Here is a 22,105-nt window from a genome sequence, read left to right as displayed (position 1 = left end):
TTCAGTTAAGAAGGATTTTCTTCTAAACTTCACTTCCATTGCTTTATGGCATTCATGAAAGATCTGGGATTCGTTCTGATCTTCAGAAGAATTTCAAAACGCGAAATAAGTCATAAATCGCCCAGAGTTTTCTTAAATTGCAATTCCTCAAAAAACTGCAGATGCCCCATGGGGCTCAGGGCTGAATTTGTGAGAAATTGTTCAAATCAACTCTACAGACATCCTCGGATTTAAATAATTATAATAATAATAAATAAGAGAATATTTGTATCATTAACAATACGTTTCACATTTATAGTCATTATTCTACGAGGCATCGTGATGTCCTAAAATAAATGAAAGCACTACACGAACACTGCAAATGTAAGTGAATAAATAAAGAAGCACTAAACTCAACGTTGATATAGTTGAATAGATTAGACACATCTACATCCTGCAACAGTACCTCCACCTCTGCACCGGTGACGTTAGATCTGCGTTTACTTGACCGGTGCTCGCTTTCCGCTTTGACATGACTCGCCCTCCAGTTGCTTTCGCGTGGATTCGGTCGATTCTGACTGCACTAGTCACTCTGGTTGCGTGCCCTTATAAGGTGGGGGGAGGCACAGCTGAGAACACTTCGGCTGTGTTAGAACACATTTTCAGGCGTTCATGAATCAGGCGAAGATCTTTTATGTTGGTCCTCCGAAGTCCTTAAGAAAACATTTCGGAAAAACTTCAGAAAATGTTCGAGAATGAGGCCCATTGAAGGAATACTAGGTTGTCCTCAGAACAACTGTCAGTACCATCTCTACGGTAGCAGTGCCCCTGAACACATCACAAACGACTATCTTATTTTTGTTTAAAGCCACAATTTGTTCATATTTTAGTTTGTTCCCATTGATTTCTGGAATTCACCAATTCCTTCTTATTTTTGCTATTCTTTTAGGTAAGAGAAAATGTATGAGTCAAGAGCACTTTTACAAAAAAAAAAACACTCTACAAATTGTTTGTCCAATGCAAGGAAACATGATATTTAGCAACATAAATGAATGCATGAAGTTCAGATAATGACATTAAGGTTATTATATGTTCTAGAATAATTATAATGGTAGGATTATTACATTTGTGGGCAAAAGGAATACTATTGGTCCATCGATAAAGCCTCTAATAGACCTTGGATGATATTGTGTGCGTTCTGAACATACTGCTCCCATACTTTGCGTATGTGCCACAGTATCTGCACACAGCATAACATCTGCCCTTATATAGTGTTTAGGGGATGTTACCTATGCTAATAAAATAAACAATCGGGCAATTTATGATCAAGTAGGATTCATCATTCAGCACACCAGGGTAAGAGCAGATTTGGATGGTTAAGAACATTTGGTGCATCTGGAGTCGACTATTTCTTCTCTTAACAGAAGATTTATAAAATAAAAAAGAGCAATTTAATAGAATGCTGCTGCATGAGGCCAAATATTCTATACACCTCCGCTGCTGTCAGTAGAGCTCAGTGAGCTTTCTGTGCTTTTTGCTGAAGGACAAGGCTGCTGCTGACGGTGTTGAAGTGGCCTTAGAGATCTCTCCAGTAGGGGAGGGTGGACAGGGACGGGGGGCCTTTTTGGGGAGAAATCTTTTTTGGAAGGACCTGTGGGCTGGCTGACAGAGAGTGAGAATTAAGTCCCAGCACACACCAGTTCCTCAGTCTCCTCTGAGAAATCCCTATGTGGGGATGGGGATGCGGGGGAAGAGAGAGGGTTGAGGATGAGAGGGGAGACTTTGGTGACACTGCTGGTGACTGTAGTGTCCTTGGTAGATAATGCAGGTCATCATAACTCGTCCAGTGTCAGAAACTCTGCCTGGCTCTTGTTCTTTAGGAGTGGGGATAGTGAAAGCTCCCTGCTGCCTGAATTCTGTGTCTTCCCTTGGCAAGGTGTTTGACGGTTGTCAATCATGTTCAGGGGCAGGCGGAGGAGCCTGTGGCTGCACCTATAGTATTGAGGCAGTGCAAGGGGAAGATGGGTGGCAAAGAGCGAGGAAAAGGTTGTCCTTTACTGCTTTCATTCCAGCCCTCAAGTGTATTATTAAGTTGCTGTCTATCAGCTTTAGCATGCTAGTTGGTCAAACAAAAACAGACTGGAAGACAGGTCCTTCGTTCAGGCAGCCGCTCACTGCAGTTTTGGACCATGCTAAAGTTATAATAAAGTAATAATGCTATAAAGTATTTGTTGCTGCGGATATGCAACCATACCCAGTCATAGGAAATGCAGTATGAAAGTGTATGGTCAAAGTGCTTGAGACCCGCTACACGTGGAGTGGATGGGCCATGACTGTTTACTACCACGGCAACAACCAGCCTATGATAGAAACCACATTTGACTCTAAATTGACTCCGTTTATGAATACGATGACCTTACTCATGCCCATCCCTAGCTACTTGCTATTTTTCTATCCTATCTTATAGAAACCATATACCCGTTTTCGAAGAGTTTATTTTATGTTGTGACTGAATCGATGGATGAGGTGAAATTTCGATTGTGAGCGATGTACAATTTTATGTGTACACAGGTTGATTATGGCATTCTTTTTAGCTATGAGGGATATGCATCGGGATGCAGCAAGTAACACCAGAAGGCTACTACTCCGAAATAAATGTGAAATAATTGATCTGTTATCTGTTTAATTGATCAATAAGATATTGAAACCAAATCCAGAGGGTGCATTTCCGGAGAAGTGGGCTTTTGTTTTCAGTGATCATTTTTAGGCTTACCTTTGGCTGCCATACATAGCCATCCATACATCTAGCTAACATTGGCAGATGTTTACAATGTAAGACTCGTCGTCGCTTGCCATAGTTAAAGTGTGATGTTGCACTTATCTTGTGCTTGTTCGGGTAGATTTAATGTCCTCAACCTGGCAACCCGTGTGAGCATTGGGTCTGGGGAGGAAGGCCCGAGGGGAGCATCTCTCTTCATTATTTTGTATTTGGACTGCAGTTCCTATTTCAAACGCCTGCTGTCAGTGTGACATATTCTGAATATAGCAATTCACGTATAGTAATTCTACTACGAAGACACAGATCAGACTGTGCAGTGCTCACTCTGGTGGACAAACTATGCAACGACAACACTCGTAATTTAGTTGAAAGATCAATCTTCGACATTCCTTTATTTACATTTTTTTCTATTTAGCGGCTGTTATAAACGCAGATACCGTTAGAATTGCAGTTAGCTTAATTAGCTTATGGCTAATTAATATTGGCTATCTGATGTATTGGTCAGGCTCTAGATATTATGCCACTACGCATTTTTCAGGGCAGTAAATATTTACAAAAATTCAATATGGGAATATATTGTGCAATGCTGTCGTGTTTAAAATAACATAATTTGCAATTCATGACAAGAAAAAATTATTATTGCAACCTGGGGTGACGGTTCAACCATTTGTACAGTCGGTTGTTATAGCCTAATACTGATGTCAAACAGTATTCAGTCTTGGTCTATATTCATTACCTCTTCAAACTATGTCATTTTGTAAAAAAGATTTTAGCTTTTGGGTCATTTGTGAGTTCCACATCTCCTGAATGAAGATTGTATTTTTAGGTAATCAGTTATGATAGTGTAAATAAGTTAAAAGTGAAATGGTCAGTCACTTCTCCTGGTACTTGACTCTGCTCTAGGAATATTGCTGTGTTACCTCTAAGCATTTATTTATATCTCAAAAGTGGCATTTCTCGCTTCTCCTTTGAGACATAAGACTTTTGAGACCCCCCCCCCCCCCATATTGCATAATATTTGCTACATACAAATACACTTTGATTTCGTTTCACTTGCTGTGTGCATGGCACTTTTAGAATCGTCAAGATAACTCTCTTTCCTCCTATTTCAAGCTGTTGCTTGTTTGTTCTGACTGTTTTGGGTTCAGTTATCAAGATATGTATGTCGGATTTAATGGTCTGAATCCTGAAATCTGTTTGCCTGTCTGCCGCTGGTGAGGTCTTGCAGCTGCAACAGCTTTAATCATAGCTTCCACGTCGACACTTAGATTGGATGTTCAGCTCCATGCCTGCAATCTTTGCATTTTTTTGTGACAAAATGATCACCAGCACCACCAACATCATAAAAAACAACATTTGATGTTGCACAAGATGCTGTAAATTAGTGCTTCACAAGATTTTCATGGTAGGCCCCCCTTTGACAGTGAAAAAAAATAGGCCACCACCACCACAGTGCAAAGATTGAGATACTGACACATTAACTGCAATTTAACTTAAAATGGAAAGAAAAAAACAAACTATCAAAAGTCAGTTTAAGAAGCAGCGTTTTTTTAACATCAGTTAAAGCAGTAATATCTATAAGCAATAATATTAAATTTAACAGACCAGTCTAAGCTTTAGAATCAAATGGTCATAGATGCTCTAACAAATCTTAATGTCTCTATGACTAACCTGTCCTCAGCTTCACTGTTAGTAGGCTTAAAACTCTTGAACTCTGCTGTTCTTTCAAGTTGCAAACTCGCCAAACCTGTAGCAGTACCAGCTGTGCTGCTGTTGGTGTTTGCAAGGCAAACCAATAGCCTGTAAGCTAGTCAACTTGCTGGTTTTAGAGGGGAAATAATCCTCACCTTTGCTATAATAAGTGTCATCTGTCCTGGGGTTAGACATGTATGATTTACATCTATTGTGATTTACCGCTATATACAGTTGGCAGTCGATGCTGCAAACGTGTTTTGTTAAAAAAGGACCTAAATGAATATGAATATAAATGCTGTTGGTCACCATGGGGGCTGGTTAATGCATGCAGGTGGAATTTGTGGGAATGCGTCCCCCTTGAGCAATACTCCCAAGTGGCTTCTTAGCCTTTGACATCCCTAGTAATTATGGTTTTAAGTGGGTGGGTCTCTGTCTCTGTGACCGCATATTAGCCTGTTACCGATTCTTAAATCTCTCTGTTGTTGTTTCCCCAGGATATGTTAGGCAAGTTGAATAGGTCAGTGTTAACACACAGGAATGTTGGTTTGTGCTGTGTGAACTAAGCCCTGGCCTCACCTGTCACCTGTGTTATGTCTCTGTTTAGCGACCTTGAAGAGGACCTGCTGGAAGAAGACTGGACAAACAAGAAGGTTAGTGGGACCCTTGAGCCCTGTTCATCTTCAACCGTAAATACCTCCATGCAGGGCTCCAGACATGAGGCCAATTCCTCCTAATCAATCAAAATGTACGCGTGTGAAGTACAGAAAAATCCTGTCACGTCTTAGTTTCTGTGTTCGGTAAGAATAAACAATTGAGAAACTGGCAAGTATCTAAAAAACTGGCAAGTGTCAAGGCCTTCAGCAAATAAATCAACTTGACTCTGTATGGCTGATGCTATTTTTATAATCACCACACCCTAACAACTGGGTTCAACTACAAAATAGACATATCAGGCAGCTGATGGGTTTCATGGGTGGTGTTCAGAGTCAACAGTTACCTAGTTGCCAAAGAGCTTAAGTGAAACCTAAAAAACGTTTTGTCATGTCAACGTGATTAGCTCTGTGTAGCCTATGTGGTGTTCAACAGAATTTCGTGTGACATAGATCTTCAAGGAAATGGTAGACTTAGATGTGTGTCAGGAGTGAAGAAAGATGACATGGGTGACCTGCTGCATAGCTTAGCCTAGCCTATGTAGTTAGCACTAAACTATTTCATAAATGATGATGATGATGATGATGCTAGCTGAATGCAAATGCCAGTATCAATGTAAGAAGTTTTACTACACTGCACCTTAAATGCACATGTCCTTCAAGCTAGTTTTTGAGTTTTTTGTTTTGTTTTGTTTAAAGTAGCTCTGGATAAATTACACAAGTGCTTGTTTAGAACCCTGTCATGTCATGACCTCAGCGTGTTGAAGGGAATGCATGAGGGACGGTTGCCACTGGTGAATGACGGGGAAAGAAATGGTTGAAAAATCAAAAAATAAAACAATTGAGTTGCTATCTGGAGCCATGGCATGAAATGATGATGTGTTTGGAGGTAGTGAAGGTTTTTAGTTGTGCTGTTCCTCCAAACGCCCCACACTCACCTCACTCCTGTGGCTGTGTTGTTATCCCAGAACCCCTCAGAGCTCTCAGACGAGGAGCTTAATGACGACCTCTTGCAGAGCGACGAGGAGGAAGGGAATCCCAGGTAAGGTCTTGCTAGTTTCACTCACCTTGAAATCGGTGTGGAAGACTGCACAGTGGGAACGAGAGGATATAACTAGAGAAAACAGGAAATTATATATAAATGCAAGAAGCCAAAAGCATAAATAGATATGAATTTTAAATGTCTCAAACACAATGCATTGTTACTCACCTTTTCATTGTTTTAATTTTCTCTCCCCCAAAAGTGGTCAGGGTGCCACGGTTAGCCTGAATGCCACGTTGGGCCTCGGTTCAACCTTTGGGGAGGAGGGGGACTTTCAAGAGAATGCTGGACAGGGAGATGGCTACGGGCAGGGGTATGCTGGAAACTACGAAGCGAATGAGGGAGGCATGGACTATTCCAACGACCGGGCGGGTGGGGACGGGGCCTACATGGACGCGGTGCTGGACCTGCAGATCGACGAGCCACTGGATGACGAGTTTCAAGTGAGCGCGTAGTTTTCTCCCCTATCTGTCTTCTGGATGTTTATAGTCATGATTAGTCCTAACCTATTTTCCAAACTCTCCTGTTTTTTGCACGATTTTCTTGTCTTTTTGTTCCTTTAATTTATTATTACTATTATTAGGGCCTGAGCTGCTGTAGGCAGCGAAGACCTATTGGGATTCTATAGTTTATTATTATTAGGGCCTGAGCTGCTGTAGGCAGCGAAGACCTATTGTTATTCTATGGTTTATTCTGGTTATTATTTTTATTCTTAATGATATTCCATGGAAAACTCACCAAATTTGGCAGGGACCAAATTACACGATTTCTAAGAACTTTTGCGTTGATGGAACTTCCGGGCGGGGCAAAATGGCTCTGTAGCGCCCCCTAGAACCCCCTAGAACACTGCAAATACCCCTATGCATTGGGGTTAGTTTGGCATAGCAAAAAAATGATTCTGCAAACTTTTTTGTCATGCCCAGACGCACCAAAAAGTGTACTGACGAAATGGTGGCAGGTCAACAGGAAGTTGGCAATTTTGAGCGGAACGTGCGTTTTTACCTGTTTTTGGCCCTTTTCAAACCTCGCATCTGATCGAACTCCTCCTACAGATTTCATGGGAATGACTTCAAACTTGGTCAGGATACTCTTCAGCCATGGGGGATGAAATTGTATTACCAGATTTTTGAATTTCTCAAAGGTGTGGGCGTGGCAGACCCTCAAACTTTTACGACTCGCCGATGCTCGCCACAAAACGCAAAGTCACTTATAATTCCAGCCTGCATTGTCCGATCCTCACCAAACATCATAGGGTTGAAGCTGGACCCGGCCTGAACGCAGACATATGCCCATAATGCCACACGCCTATAGCGCCACCTGTTGGTGGTTGGAATCGTTACTCTGTTCCCACACCTCGCATCTGATCGAACTCCTCCTACAGATTTCATGGGAATGACTTCAAACTTGGTGAGGATACTCTTCAGCCATGGGGGATGAAATTGTATTACCAAATTTTTTAATTTCTCAAAGGTGTGGGCGTGGCAGACCCTCAAACTTTTACGACTCGTTCTTCATCATATTCCATGGAAAACTCACCAAATTTGGCAGGGATGTTAAACAGGGAATTCTAAGAACTTTTGCGTTCAAAGAATTTTCGGGCGGGGCAAAATGGCTCTGTAGCGCCCCCTAGAACCCCCTAGAACACTGCAAATACCCCTATGCATTGGGGTTAGTGTGGCATAGCAAAAAAATGATTCTGCAAACTTTTTTGTCATGCCCAGACGCACCAAAAAGTCTCTTGACGAAATGGTGGCAGGTCGACAGGAAGTTGGCAATTTTGAGCGGAAGTTGCGTTTTTACCTGTTTTTGGCCCTTTTCACACCTCGCATCTGATCGAACTCCTCCTACAGATTTCATGGGAATGACTTCAAACTTGGTCAGAATACTCTTCAGCCATGGGGGATGAAATTGTATTACCAGATTTTTGAATTTCTCAAAGGTGTGGCCGTGGCAAACCCTCAAACTTTTACGACTCGCCGATGCTCGCCACAAAACGCAAAATCACTTATAATTCCAGCCTGCATTGTCCGATCCTGACCAAACATCATAGGGTTGAAGCTGGACCCGGCCTGAAAGCAGACATATGCCCATAGTGCCACACGCCTATAGCGCCACCTGTTGGTGGTTGGAATCGTTACTCTGTTCCCACACCTCGCATCTGATCGAACTCCTCCTACAGATTTAATGGGAATGACTTCAAACTTGGTCAGGATACTCTTCAGCCATGGGGGATGAAATTGTATTACCAGATTTTTGAATTTCTCAAAGGTGTGCGCGTGGCAGACCCTCAAACTTTTACGACTCGCCAGTGCTCGCCAAAACCACAAAGTCACTTATAAATCCTAACTGCATTGTCCGATCCTCCCCAAACTGCATAGGGTGGACGCTGGACCCGGCCTGAACGCTTACATATGCCCATAAGGCCACTCGCCTATAGCGCCACCTGTTGGTGGTTGGAAACATTACACATTCTCCGATCCTGACCAAACTGCATAGGGTGGACGCTGGACCCGGCCTGAACGCTTACATATGCCCATAATGCCACTCGCCTATAGCGCCACCTGTTGGTGGTTGGAAATATTGCACATGGTTTGATCCTGCCCAAACTTCATAGGCTGGACGCTGGACCCGTTCTGAACTAAGATATATGCCCATAATGTCAATCGCCTATAGCGCCACCTGTTGGTGGTATGAAACGTCACTTTCTTTATTCTTTGCGCTGTATTGTTGTGATGTGTCGATGTACGTGGCATTCTCACGGCTCGCTCCACGCTTGACGGACGGCTGTGCGGTGCACGTCTGCCATCGACCAGCGCCGTGCTCAGGCCCGCTCATCACTGCTTGCAGTTTTAATTAGGGCCTGAGCTGCTGTAGGCAGCGAAGACCTATTGGGATTCTAAGAGTTATTATTATTTTTATTCTTGACGATATTCCATGGAAAAGTCACCAAATTTGGCAGTGATGTTATGCGGGGAATTATAAGAACTTTTGCGTTGATGGAATTTTCGGGCGGGGCAAAATGGCTCTGTAGCGCCCCCTAGAAATTGCAAATACCCCTCTGCATTGGGGTTATTTTGGCATAGCAAAAAAATAATTCAGCCAACTTTTTTGTCATGGCCAGACGCACCAAAAAGTGTATTGACGAAATGCTGGCAGGTCAACAGGAAGTTGGCAATTTTGAGGGGAACGTGCGTTTTCACTGCGTTTTGGCCTGTTTACATACCTCGCATCTGATCGAACTCCTCCTACAGATTTCATGGGAATGACTTCAAACTTGGTCAGAATACTCTTCAGCCATGGGGGATGAAATTGTATTACCAGATTTTTGAATTTCTCAAAGGTGTGGGCGTGGCAGACCCTCAAACTTTTACGACTCGCCGATGCTCGCCACAAAACGCAAAATCACTTATAATTCCAGCCTGCATTGTCCGATCCTGACCAAACATCATAGGGTTGAAGCTGGACCCGGCCTGAACGCAGACATATGCCCATACTGCCACACGCCTATAGCGCCACCTGTTGGTGGTTGGAGTCGTTACTCTGTTCCCACACCTCGCATCTGATCGAACTCTTCCTACAGATTTAATGGGAATGACTTCAAAATTGGTCAGGATACTCTTCAGCCATGGGGGATGAAATTGTATTACCAGATTTTTGAATTTCTCAAAGGTGTGCGCGTGGCAGACCCTCAAACTTTTACGACTCGCCAGTGCTCGCCAAAACCACAAAGTCACTTATAAATCCTACCTGCATTGTCCGATCCTCCCCAAACTGCATAGGGTGGACGCTGGACCCGGCCTGAACACTTACATATGCCCATAAGGCCACTCGCCTATAGCGCCACCTGTTGGAGGTTGGAAACATTACACCTTCTCCGATCCTGACCAAACTGCATAGGGTGGACGCTGGACCCGGCCTGAACACTTACATATGCCCATAATGCCACTCGCCTATAGCGCCACCTGTTGGTGGTTGGAAATATTGCACATTGTTTGATCCTGCCCAAACTTCATAGGCTGGACGCTAGACCCGTTCTGAACTCGCATATATGCCCATTATGTTTGTCAAAGGTGATGTGTCGGTGTGGCGATGGCCCTCTCATCACTGCTTGCAGTTTTAATTATTATTTTTGTTCTGTGCGAAACCTCCTGGAAAACTCACCGAATTTGGGAGGGACCAACTTACACAAATTCTAAGAACTTTTGCGTTCAAAGAATTTCGGGGCGGGGCAAAATGGCTCTGTAGCGCCCCCTAGAACCCCCTACAACACTGCAAATACCCCTATGCATTGGGGTTAGTTTGGCATAGCAAAAAAATGATTCGGCAAACTTTTTTGTCATGCCCAGACGCACCAAAAAGTGTATTGACGAAATGGTGGCAGGTCAACAGGAAGTCGGCAATTTTGAGCGGAACGTGCGTTTTTACCTCTTTTTGGCCCTTTTCACACCTCGCATCTGATCGAACTCCTCCTACAGATTTCATGGGAATGACTTCAAACTTGGTCAGGATACTCTTCAGCCATGGGGGATGAAATTGTATTGCCAGATTTTTGAATTTCTCAAAGATGTGGGCGTGGCACACCCTCAAACTTTTACGACTCGCCGATGCTCGCCACAAAACGCAAAGTCACTTATAATTCCAGCCTGCATTGTCCGATCCTCACCAAACATCATAGGGTTGAAGCTGGACCCGGCCTGAACGCAGACATATGCCCATAATGCCACACGCCTATAGCGCCACCTGTTGGTGGTTGGAATCGTCACTCTGTTCCCACACCTCGCATCTGATCGAACTCCTCCTACAGATTTCATGGGAATGACTTCAAACTTGGTCAGAATACTCTTCAGCCATGGGGGATGAAATTGTATTACCAGATTTTTGAATTTCTCAAAGATGTGGGCGTGGCAGACCCTCAAACTTTTACGACTCGCCGATGCTCGCCACAAAACGCAAAGTCACTTATAATTCCAGCCTGCATTGTCCGATCATCACCAAACATCATAGGGTTGAAGCTGGACCCGGCCTGAACGCAGACATATGCCCATAATGCCACACGCCTATAGCGCCACCTGTTGGTGGTTGGAATCGTCCACTGTTCCCACACCTCGCATCTGATCGAACTCCTCCTACAGATTTAATGGGAATGACTTCAAACTTGGTCAGGATACTCTTCAGCCATGGGGGATGAAATTGTATTACCAGATTTTTGAATTTCTCAAAGGTGTGGGCGTGGCAGACCCTCAAACTTTTACGACTCGCCAGTACTCGCCAAAACCACAAAGTCACTTACAAATCCTACCTGCATTGTCCGATCGTGACCAAACTGCATAGGGTGGACGCTGGACCCGGCCTGAACGCTTACATATGCCCATTATGCCACTCCCCTATAGCGCCACCTGTTGGTGGTTGGAAACATTGCACATTTTCCGATCCTGACCAAACTTCATAGGGTGGACGCTGGACCCAGCCTGAACGCATACATATGCCCATAAGGCCACTCCCCTATAGCGCCACCTGTTGGTGGTTGGAAACATTGCACATTTTCTGATCCTGACCAAACTTCATAGGGTGGACGCTGGACCCGGCCTGAACGCATACATATGCCCATAATGCCACTCACCTATAGCGCCACCTGCTGGTGGATGGAAACATTGCACATTCTCCGATCCTGACCAAACTTCATAAGGTGGACGCTGGACCCGTTCTGAACTCAGATATATGCCCATAATGTCAATCGCCTATAGCGCCACCTGTTGGTGGTATGAACGTCACTTTCTTTATTCTTTGCGCTGTATTGTTGTGATGTGCCGATGTACGTGGCATTCTCACGGCTCGCTCCACGCTTGACGGACGGCTGTGCGGTGCGCGTCTGCCATCGACCAGCGCCGTGCTCAGGCCCGCTCATCACTGCTTGCAGTTTTAATTATTCTTTCAGTTCTGTGCGAAACCTCCTGGAAAACTCACCGAATTTGGCAGGGACAAAAGTACAGGAATTCTAAGATCTTTTGCGTTCAAAGAATTTCGGGGCGGGGCAAAATGGCTCTGTAGCGCCCTCTAGAACCCCCTACAACACTGCAAATACCCCTATGCATTGGGGTTAGTTTGGCATAGCAAAAAAATGAATCTGCAAACTTTTTTGTCATGCCCAGACGCACCAAAAAGTGTATTGACGAAATGGTGGCAGGTCAACAGGAAGTCGGCAATTTTGAGTGGAAGTTGCGTTTTTACCTGTTTTTGGCCCTTTTCACACCTCGCATCTGATCGAACTCCTCCCACAGATTTCATCGGAATGACTTCAAACTTGGTCAGGATACTCTTCAGCCATGGGGGATGAAATTGTATTACCAGATTTTTGAATTTCTCAAAGGTGTGGGCGTGGCAGACCCTCAAACTTTTACGACTCGCCGATGCTCGCCACAAAACGCAAAGTCACTTATAATTCCAGCCTGCATTGTCCGATCCTCACCAAACATCATAGGGTTGAAGCTGGACCCGGCCTGAACGCAGACATATGCCCATAATGCCACACGCCTATAGCGCCACCTGTTGGTGGTTGGAAGCGTTACTCTGTTCCCACACCTCGCATCTGATCGAACTCCTCCTACAGATTTAATGGGAATCACTTCAAACTTGGTCAGGATACTCTTCAGCCATGGGGGATGAAATTGTATTACCAAATTTTTTAATTTCTCAAAGGTGTGGGCGTGGCAGACCCTCAAACTTTTACGACTCGTTCTTCATGATATTTCATGGAAAATTCACCAAATTTGGCAGGGATGTTATGCCGGGAATTATAAGAACTTTTGCGTTGATGGAATTTTTGGGCGGGGCAAAATGGCTCTATAGCGCCCCCTAGAACATTGCAAATACCCCTATGCATTGGGGTTAGTTTGGCATAGCAAAAAAATAATTCAGCAAACTTTTTTGTCATGCCCAGACGCACCAAAAAGTGTATTGACGAAATGGTGGCAGGTCAACAGGAAGTTGGCAATTTTGAGCGGAACGTGCGTTTTTACCTCTTTTTGGCCCTTTTCACACCTCGCATCTGATCGAACTCCTCCTACAGATTTAATGGGAATGACTTCAAACTTGGTCAGGATACTCTTCAGCCATGGGGGATGAAATTGTATTACCACATTTTTCAATTTCTCAAAGGTGTGGGCGTGGCAGACCCTCAAACTTTTACGACTCGCTGTTGCTCGCCACAAAACGCAAAGTCACTTATAATTCCAGCCTGCATTGTCCGATCCTGACCAAACATCATAGGGTTGAAGCTGGACCCGGCCTGAACACAGACATATGCCTATAGTGCCACACGCCTATAGCGCCACCTGTTGGTGGTTCGACTCGTTACTCTGTTCCCACACCTCGCATCTGATCGAACTCCTCCTACAGATTTAATGGGAATGACTTCAAACTTGGTCAGGATACTCTTCAGCCATGGGGGATGAAATTGTATTACCAGATTTTTGAATTTCTCAAAGGTGTGGGCGTGGCAGACCCTCAAACTTTTACGCCTCGCCAGTGCTCGCCATTTCCACACGTCGCATCTGATCAAACTCCTCCTACAGATTTAATGGAAACGCCTTCAAACTTGGTCAGGATACTCTTCAGCCATGGGGGATGAAATTGTATAGAGGGATTGTCCAAAATCTAAAAGGTGTGGGCGTGGCAGACCCTCAAACATCGACTCGCCACTACTCGCCAAAACCACAAAGTCACTTATAAATTCTACCTGCATTGTCCGATCCTCACCAAATTTCATAGGGTGGACGCTGGACCCGGCCTGAACGCTTACATATGCCCATAACGCCACCCGCCTATAGCGCCACCTGTTGGTGGTTGGAAATATTGCACATTGTCCGATCCTGACCAAACTTCATAGGCTGGACGCTGGACCCGTTCTGAACTCAGATATATGCCCATAATGTCAATCGCCTATAGCGCCACCTGTTGGTGGTATAAAACGTCACTTTCTTTATTCTTTGCGCTGTATTGTTGTGATGTGTCGATGTACGTGGCATTCTCACGGCTCGCTCCACGCTTGACGGACGGCTGTGCGGTGCACGTCTGCCATCGACCAGCGCCGTGCTCAGGCCCGCTCATCACTGCTTGCAGTTTTAATTATTTTAGTTATTTTTTGTCCGCTCTTTATTTTTGCTCATTTCTTTCCTCCTTGCTTTTGTTCTTTGTTGTCTGTCGCTTTGGCTTTTCTGCCTGTCCATTAGCCTATTTACTCCCCCTCTCATTCTCTATTCATTTGTCCCTGAGCATTATTTCCTGTCCGGGGCTAAGAAGGGGCAGGTGTCAGATCTGTGGCCTTTTCATGATAAGATTGGGGGGGTTGGGGGTGGGGGGATTTGATGGCTGAATGTGCTCCATTATCGCTCCGGGCCAGCGACCCTCTCCCCACTGCAAACAGACACGGGTGCTGATGGCTGGTAGGGTAGCAGGTAGCACAACTCCGGCTGTAGCAGCCGCTGTCGCCAGGATTGTGACCGCAGGCTTTCCCTGTCTGGGTCTGGGGGAGGGCGGAGGTTGGTGGTGGTGGTGGTGGTGGTGAGATGCTGCTGCTACTGCCGCTTTTGTCAAACACTTTGACACTTCGCCAATCGATGCAGCCAAACGCAAAAGGGGCTTTTATCTCGAGCTTTAGACACCATCTGATAAACTCAACCCCTCTCTATAGGTGACAAGGTTATTGACCCTTTTAACAGACACCTCTTTTACAGTGTGGAAATGCAAAGGATGATTGATGAGTTTCTTGGCCAGCTTATTTATTTGTTAGGTGCAGAAAGCACAAAAGGGGAGAAGGTAAGAAAATAAATAAATAAGCCAAACAAAGAGCAAGAGGAAGATCTCAGGTGATATCTGGAATGGGGCTGTCAGGCTCCTCTCTGACGTGACGGCAGCGGACACCCTCACAAAGAAAGATATATGGCCTCCTGAAAAACACAAATAAACAAATAAAGATAAGTGTATGACCTTCTGACTAGCCATGTATGGCATTCAGGGAAACGGCTGCCATACATGCATGCATGCATGCACCCGCTGGTGTGTGTGTGTGTGTGTGTGCGCGCTTGTGTGTGTATTCCTGTGTGTGAGTGATATCTCTGTTTACAAGGTCACCTAGCTGTTGGGGCTTAACATTTATGTGTTTGCTGGTATTGAGAGTTAATGTGTGGAACAGTTTAAGGGATTAAGCTGTTTGGCCCGGGGGGGGGGGGGGGGGTTTGGTCTACCCTGCCCATGTTGTTAGCGCCGTGTTGATGCATTGCAGGTAGTAGGGTGCTTTATGGTGCGTTATCGTTTTTCACCTTTTTTTGTTGTTAAGGGTCTTCAGTAAATTGAACATCCGCAATGGATTGGCAATTGATTAATTGATTTGCCCATCATCGTAGGACCTGCAGGAGATGACTATAACTGTAAGATGTGTAAGACCGGAATACAAATATATCTGTTTCTTTAGGATTTGGCAGATGTCAGAGGTGTGTGTGTGGAAGGGGTGGGTGTGTGTGTGTGTATATAATAAGTGTAGGAGGAGGGGATAGTGTAGCATTGATGTAGTCATCACTTCGACAGTGTTTTTTTGTGTGGTTTCAGCTAAATCTGCGTGTGGCTGTGTGAGATAGGTGCAGTGTTCATGATATTTCCAGTCACCAACTTGAATACGTCCTTGCACGGCTGTTTCTCTTTTGTGTGTTTGTCTCTGTGTGTGAGCGTGTGTTATTTGTGCAGAACCCAGTCAATTATATATTTGCTCCGCTACTGAGCCGTGTGTGTGTGTGTGTGTGTGTGTGTGTATGTGTGTGCGTGTTTATCTGCCGTTTCTGTGTATCATGTCAAACATTTACATCTCATAGAATTTCAAATGGAGGCAGGAATAGTAATGAGCCTCCTCTCCCACTGTTATGGTAATGGGGGTCCTCTCTACCCTCCAGCACCCTTCCTCTCTCTCCCTCTCTCTCTCTCTCGCTCTCCCTCTTTCTCTCTCTCACTCTCTCTCTCTCTCCCTCTCTCTCTCTCCCTCTCTCTCTCTCTCTCTCTCTCGCTCTCCCTCTCTCTCTCACTCTCTCTCTCTACCTCTCTCGCCCTCTCTCTCTCCCTCTCTCTCTCACTCGCTCTCCCTCACTCTCTCTCCCTCTCTCTCTCACTCGCTCTACCTCTCTCTCACTCGCTCTACCTCTCTCTCACTCTCTCTACCTCTCTCTCACTCTCTCTCTCTCTCTCTCTCTCCCTCCCTACCACCACAATGGTTGTTTTCTGATTCCTTCCCTAACATTTTCATTCCATAAAGCTTACAACAAGCTTTCTACCTGCTTTCATCCTCATCAGTACCCTTGTTTTTATTCGGTTTAAATATAAACTCATGTCATCACCCAGCTTATGGTGGGATAGAGAAGGCAGCACTGGGAACTGAAGTTGTCCCATGGGTGAGGGTCAATTAAACTGATTAGTTTATTGATTGTTCCTGTTTTTGTTCGGGCCCCAGGTCAATGATTACTCGGCGGGGTACGGAGAGCAGGAGGCTGATGAGCAGACTGACCAACAACAAGAAGAGCCTGTGGAGGAGCAGCAGGAAGAGGCAGAGCAGGCCCAGGAGGAGGACGAGCCTGAGCCAGAGCCAGACGACACACAGCTCTTTGATGGGGGAGAGGTGTGTGTGTGTGTGTGTGTGTGTGTGTGTGTGTGTGTGTGTGTGTGTGTGTGTGTGTGTGTGTGTGTGTGGTTAGGTGTAGATTACACGTGTGCCTTCAGACACTGAAGTGTGACAGACACTTTGAGTGATGGTGGTGGTGGTGGTGATGATGATGATGATGAGGGTGATGATGATGATGAGGGTGACCTGTGCATGTGTCCTTCCTCTTAGGCTGAGAATGAGCCGGAGCCAGAGGAGGATGTAAAGGATGAGTCAGATGAGGAAGATGACGACGACGAAGAGTCTGGCCGGCTGCGATTCAAGACAGAGCGCAAGGACGCGACGGTGGTGCGTCTGTCTGATGCATCGAGGAAGAGGAGGAACATTCCGGAAACCTTGGGTGCGTTGAGAAATGGTTCTTGGGGGAGTGATGTTGAGAATGTCCTCAGGGCAGGTCAGACCTTTTGTCTGGTTTACAAGTGAGAAAATTGAGGAATTAACAAATTGCAAATCTATTCCAGGTGGATAAAAGAACCATCGTTCTTCATTTCAGGCACCCCATATCCACACAACAGCCGTTGATAATCAACTTGTAAAGAACGAACGACTGAATTTGATTATTTCAAAGCAACTTGAAAATTCAGGGGGTCACCTCACATTGCAGGCCCATAGAGGCCCTTCTGTGGTCTTCCTTTGTCAGCTTTTATTCCCTGTGAGATTCGAGGCAGTTTGCAACTCTGAAGAAAGCATTTTTCGAATCTGGAAGGTTCCATGTAGAACATCGACTGAAACTGAAGTGTGTGTAGCCCAGCCACTAGCCCAGCCCTCGACCTACATTGCATTGTGTGTAGATTAATACTGAAGACATTTAAACTATGAAAGAACACATATGAAATGATGTTCTAAACAAAAAAAGTGTTATATACCATGTAGAAAATAACAAAAGTAAAGAAAAAACTTCTCAAAAAAACTTCTGACTGGTACTGTACATTGCATTGTGTGTGTTGTGTTTCAGAGTTGTCAGAGGAGGCCAAGGCCAACCTGAGGGAGATGGAGGAGAGGGAGAGGCAGAGGCGGTTTGGAAACCGGGGGAGAGGCAACAGAGGAGGCCTTTTCGGAAGAGGAGGCCCCATGGGAGGACGTGGAGGTGGGCCAATGGGAGGAAGAGGCGGAGGGAGAGGGGGCTTCCCAAACTTCGGAATGGGTGACTTCAGAGGCGACATTGGCGGTCGAGGAGGGCGCATGAACGACCCGAGGCCCCCACTTATGCACCTGGGCATGCAGGTAAGCGGCCACAGCCCCCAGAGCACAGCCTCCAAGCCTACTATGACAACAGCAGCGTTGCTTCTGTGCATGAAAATATATATGTATATGTATATATTAGTATTCACCTTCTAGAACGACCCCTCCAGGCCCTTTCACTCTCTTGAATGGTTGATGGTTGTTCCAAGGTTAATGCATTGTTGTTTTGTATATTCATCCATCCATTTATATGTGTAAGATGTAGTATTTGGGTAGTGCGGAGTGGTGGGACGTTCACCTTCTCCTAACCTGGCGTGAAGTCACGTGATGTTTGCGTTCCTGCAGCCTGACTTTGGCAGACACGTTGGCTTTTTGGGTGGTATCTGTAATCTCCTGACGGCTTACGAGCCTTTCCACAGACCCCACTTCTATGTGCTCGTGAATCATTTGCCTTGTTTGCCCATGTCCTATGATAGTCATGCCCTACTCTGTTTGCTTTTGGGAGAGGGGAGGGGACAAAAAAAAAAAGTCGATCATCCTCCCCTACTCATCGCTCTCATCCTTGTTGATATATGGATTATGCCAAATAACTTGGCGGTAGTCCATTTAGAAAGCATTACGCAAAATTTAATTTGTACTTTACCGAGGATTTAAAGGTTCTCGCACTTTATTTTATTATTCTGTATCTGCCGGAGCGCCTAATCCAAGGCGTCGGAGGTTTTTCATCCGTCTCCCGTGACTCGTCTCTCAGAGGCTAATTCTTTTAACGGAGGAGGAGAAGCTATGTCAGATACTCAACAAGACGTGTCGGCTTCATGGCAAAATGGCTGAGGCTTTCCGTCATGGAGAAAAAATATGGAGAGACGCAGAGGTGTCGTCATGGCGACGAGCAGAGAAATAATTACGTTTTGCCATCTGATTGAGTCGTGAGGGGAATTGAAAAAAGGGCTTTTATCTACTGTGTAACCTCAATGCAAAACCTCAATGCATGGGACATGCATGTATGCATGAGACTTGCTTGAGCCATATGCATGTATAACTACAGGGCAGAAGATATCTTCATACGAGCGAGGGGAGGGAGGATTGAAAAGGGAAAAGGGAGGTGTGGGGGGCAGCGAGCGAGTGAGAGATAGACAGGCCGACAGAAGAGAAAGCGAGAGTGGGGGAGAGAGAGCGAAGAAGTGAATTAATCCCTCCGCCCCGTAGGCTGCTAATTACACATGAGTGAAATGTATAGGTAAGGAAGCTTTGTGAGTGTGTGTGTGTGTGTGTGTGTGTGTATGTGTATGTGTGTGTGTGTGTGTGTCTCTGTGTCTCTGTGTCTGTGTGTTGTGTTTCGTGTGTGTGTCTGTGTGTCTCTGTGTCGTGTGTGTGTGTGTGTGTGTGTGTCTGTCTCTGTGTGTGTGTGTGTGTGTCTCTGTGTGTGTGTGTGTGCGTGCGTGCGTGCGTGTGTGTGTGTGTGTGTGTGTGTGTGTGTGTGTGTGTGTGTGTGTGTGTGTGCGTGTGTGTGTGTCTCTGTGTCTGTGTGTTTGTGTGTGTGTGTGTGTGTGGACGTTGTGGCTCATCGATTGAGCTGTAGAGCGGCGCTCTGTGGGCCCCTCATATGCATCCTGTCCTCAGCTGCTTGCCTGTCTAAGCCCCTGCGGTCCCCAGAGGCCCTCCAATGAACACACCTCAGTGTCTGTGTGGCACACATCCACACACGCAGGCCTGTCTAATTGGATGATTCCTGCCATGGCAAACCAGTGATAACCCGGCTTTGTTTTCTTCCATTTTTTTAATTGTCATTTCTCCCTGTTTCTCTTTTTCCCTTTTCACCCACTTCTCCCTCTCTTCAATCCCTCTCTTGTTCTCTTTCATTTTTTCTACTTCTGTTACCCCCTTCCCATTTCTGTCAATCAACCTCCGCCCTTTTCTTCCTCTTCCTCTCCCTCCCCCATCTTTCTTTCCCCTCTCCCTACCCCCTCCCCGCCCCCCCGCTCTCCCCACAACAGAACCGAATGCCCTTGCCTCATTTCCTCCTGCACCACCACCAGCAACAACAACAACAGCAACAACAGCAACAACAACAACAACAACAACAACAGCAACACCACCACCAACAGCAGCAGCAGCAGAGGCCGCCTGGTCTCAGAGGAGGCCCAGGGGGAGGAGGGTTCCTGGAGGTGGGTGAGCCGCTGGTGCAGCAGCCCCTGCAGCCTCTGCTGCCCCCCCACCTGGCTCAGCGCTCGCCCCTGCGCTCCCACCTGGAGCCCCCCCAGCGCATGCTCAGCCCCCAGGTGCCCCCCCACACCCAGCCTCCGCCGCATCAGCACCATCACCAACAGCAACAACAACAGCAGCAACAGCAGCATCCACCACCACAGCATCACCAACATCACCCACAGCAGCAGCAGCAGCAGCACCACCCGCAGCAGCAGCCCAAGAACATCCACATCAACCCCCACTTCAAAGGCCCCTCCTCCTCACCTGCGCAAGGTGAGAGGCAGCGCTGTGGTGACCAACTTCAAACCCACATGTCCAAGCACCAGTATAAATGGTCTTTCTTAGCCTTTTACAAAGAAAGTTACCATTATGTCTTTTATATCTAACAAATACATGTGGATTTGTTTCATTTGTGTAACTGATTTTAATTAATTTGATTTAATTTCATGAATGTCCCTCCTATTGTTTGTATAGTAGTCACATTTTGTACTGGTATCATCTTGATGTGTATACATTCTGGGAACACATTGTATTGTGTCTCTCCATCTATGCTGGATTATAATGTAGCCTCTGTAGGCTCCACCTTATCTTGGGCAAAGTCATTCACAGAAAGAGTCATCCGGTTAATGCATCCATCCCCTGTCTGTCTGTGGTGAGACGGGTTACTTCAGAGGAAGCGCGCATGTGTGTGTGTGTGTGTTTGGATGTGTGTGTGTGTGGATGTGTGTGTGTGTTTGGATGTGTGTGAGTGAGGTGGTGTTTTTTTTAGAGAGCAAGAGAGGGAGGTGGGGGAAGGGTGCTCTTGAGAGGACAATCCAGTTTGACAGATCAGGGATGGTATCCTCATTCTGCCTCCAGACATGTATAATGGCTTGTGTGTGTGAGTGTGTGTGTGTGTTAAGTATTTGTCCAAGTGTTGTGGAGCAAGTGTTCCAGAAACACTTTTAGGTCACAGCGTTAAAATGGATTTGGTGCAGAAATGGGAGCAGTCAGCCTGCAGTAAGAGGCCTGTAAAAAAAGCCTGTTGAGCCGACTTTTTGCCCTGCCCAGGCGCTGCGCTGTTAAACCCTCTCAGCTTTATCAGGTTCCACCTCTCACCACAGCTACAGGCGCTGCTGCTAAAGGTGGATGTTTCATGAATTGTCTGAGGTTCTGTCAGGTGTAATAGTCAAACCATCACTTTATGTCTCTCCTGTTCGCTTTATGTCTCTCTCACTCTCTCTGTCTCCGCCTGGTGTTTCTTGTCTTTTGTCTCTACCCGCACTCATCACCCCCCCCCCCCCCCTCCTCTCTCTGCAGTGCCCTTGGTGCCTCCTACCCAGAACCAGCCCAGACCTGCGGTGGGTCCCCAGAGATTTCCAGTGAGTAGTTGCGCTCTCCTCCAATCGCCTGTTTCGACTCATGGTTCCATCACACACATCTCTGCCTCACTCTAAAGGAATTAGATCAGCTGTGACGTTGGTTTAGCGGCCTGTGTGTACGCGCGTCTGTGTCAGTAAGTGTGTTTGTCTGCAGGGGTCCGATATGGGCAGTAGGTACTGATGGGCTGCTTCTGCAGTGGGGGTTGTGGAACGGCTTTGGTATGGGGGGGGGGGGGGGGGGGTATGAGAACCCAGCGCAGAAATATCAATCATGCATTTTATACCACCATCACCCAGTGCAAACCGGTTCGAGAAGGGTAGTTAGGTTTGGGGGCGCAGGCTGTGTTGGTCTGGTGTTTGTAAGGACCGGCAGATTAAATGGAAAAAGAGCCCGTCCCATATCTCTGCGCTGAGGGCGCGTATGTAGAATGGGATGGTGTTGTCACGGCGACAAAGAACCCATTACTGACATGACGGCAGTGCCACTAAAGTGATTACTGCCAGGAGGGAAAC

At 46.1% G+C, this 22,105-nt stretch overlaps 1 protein-coding gene across 3 annotated transcripts in view; it reads left to right on the top strand.

The window, feature by feature from the left end:
- The window catches only part of rbm33a (RNA binding motif protein 33a), a 46,239-nt gene that overhangs the window by 5,813 nt on the left and 18,321 nt on the right, over positions 1 to 22,105 (top strand). For all 3 annotated transcript variants that reach the window (XM_080854886.1, XM_080854887.1, XM_080854885.1), the window contains exons 3-10: positions 5,058 to 5,103; positions 6,072 to 6,145; positions 6,348 to 6,588; positions 16,638 to 16,802; positions 17,016 to 17,184; positions 17,800 to 18,068; positions 20,021 to 20,504; positions 21,531 to 21,592. In XM_080854886.1, coding sequence (XP_080711012.1) covers positions 5,058 to 5,103; positions 6,072 to 6,145; positions 6,348 to 6,588; positions 16,638 to 16,802; positions 17,016 to 17,184; positions 17,800 to 18,068; positions 20,021 to 20,504; positions 21,531 to 21,592 — 1,510 coding nt within the window. The remainder of the gene's footprint in view (positions 1 to 5,057; positions 5,104 to 6,071; positions 6,146 to 6,347; positions 6,589 to 16,637; positions 16,803 to 17,015; positions 17,185 to 17,799; positions 18,069 to 20,020; positions 20,505 to 21,530; positions 21,593 to 22,105) is intronic.

Source organism: Sprattus sprattus (assembly GCF_963457725.1).
Source record: "Sprattus sprattus genome assembly, chromosome: 17".
NCBI lineage: Eukaryota > Metazoa > Chordata > Actinopteri > Clupeiformes > Clupeidae > Sprattus > Sprattus sprattus.
The sequence above is the reverse complement of the archived record's forward strand: the minus strand, read 5'-3'. Positions and strand labels throughout refer to the sequence as shown.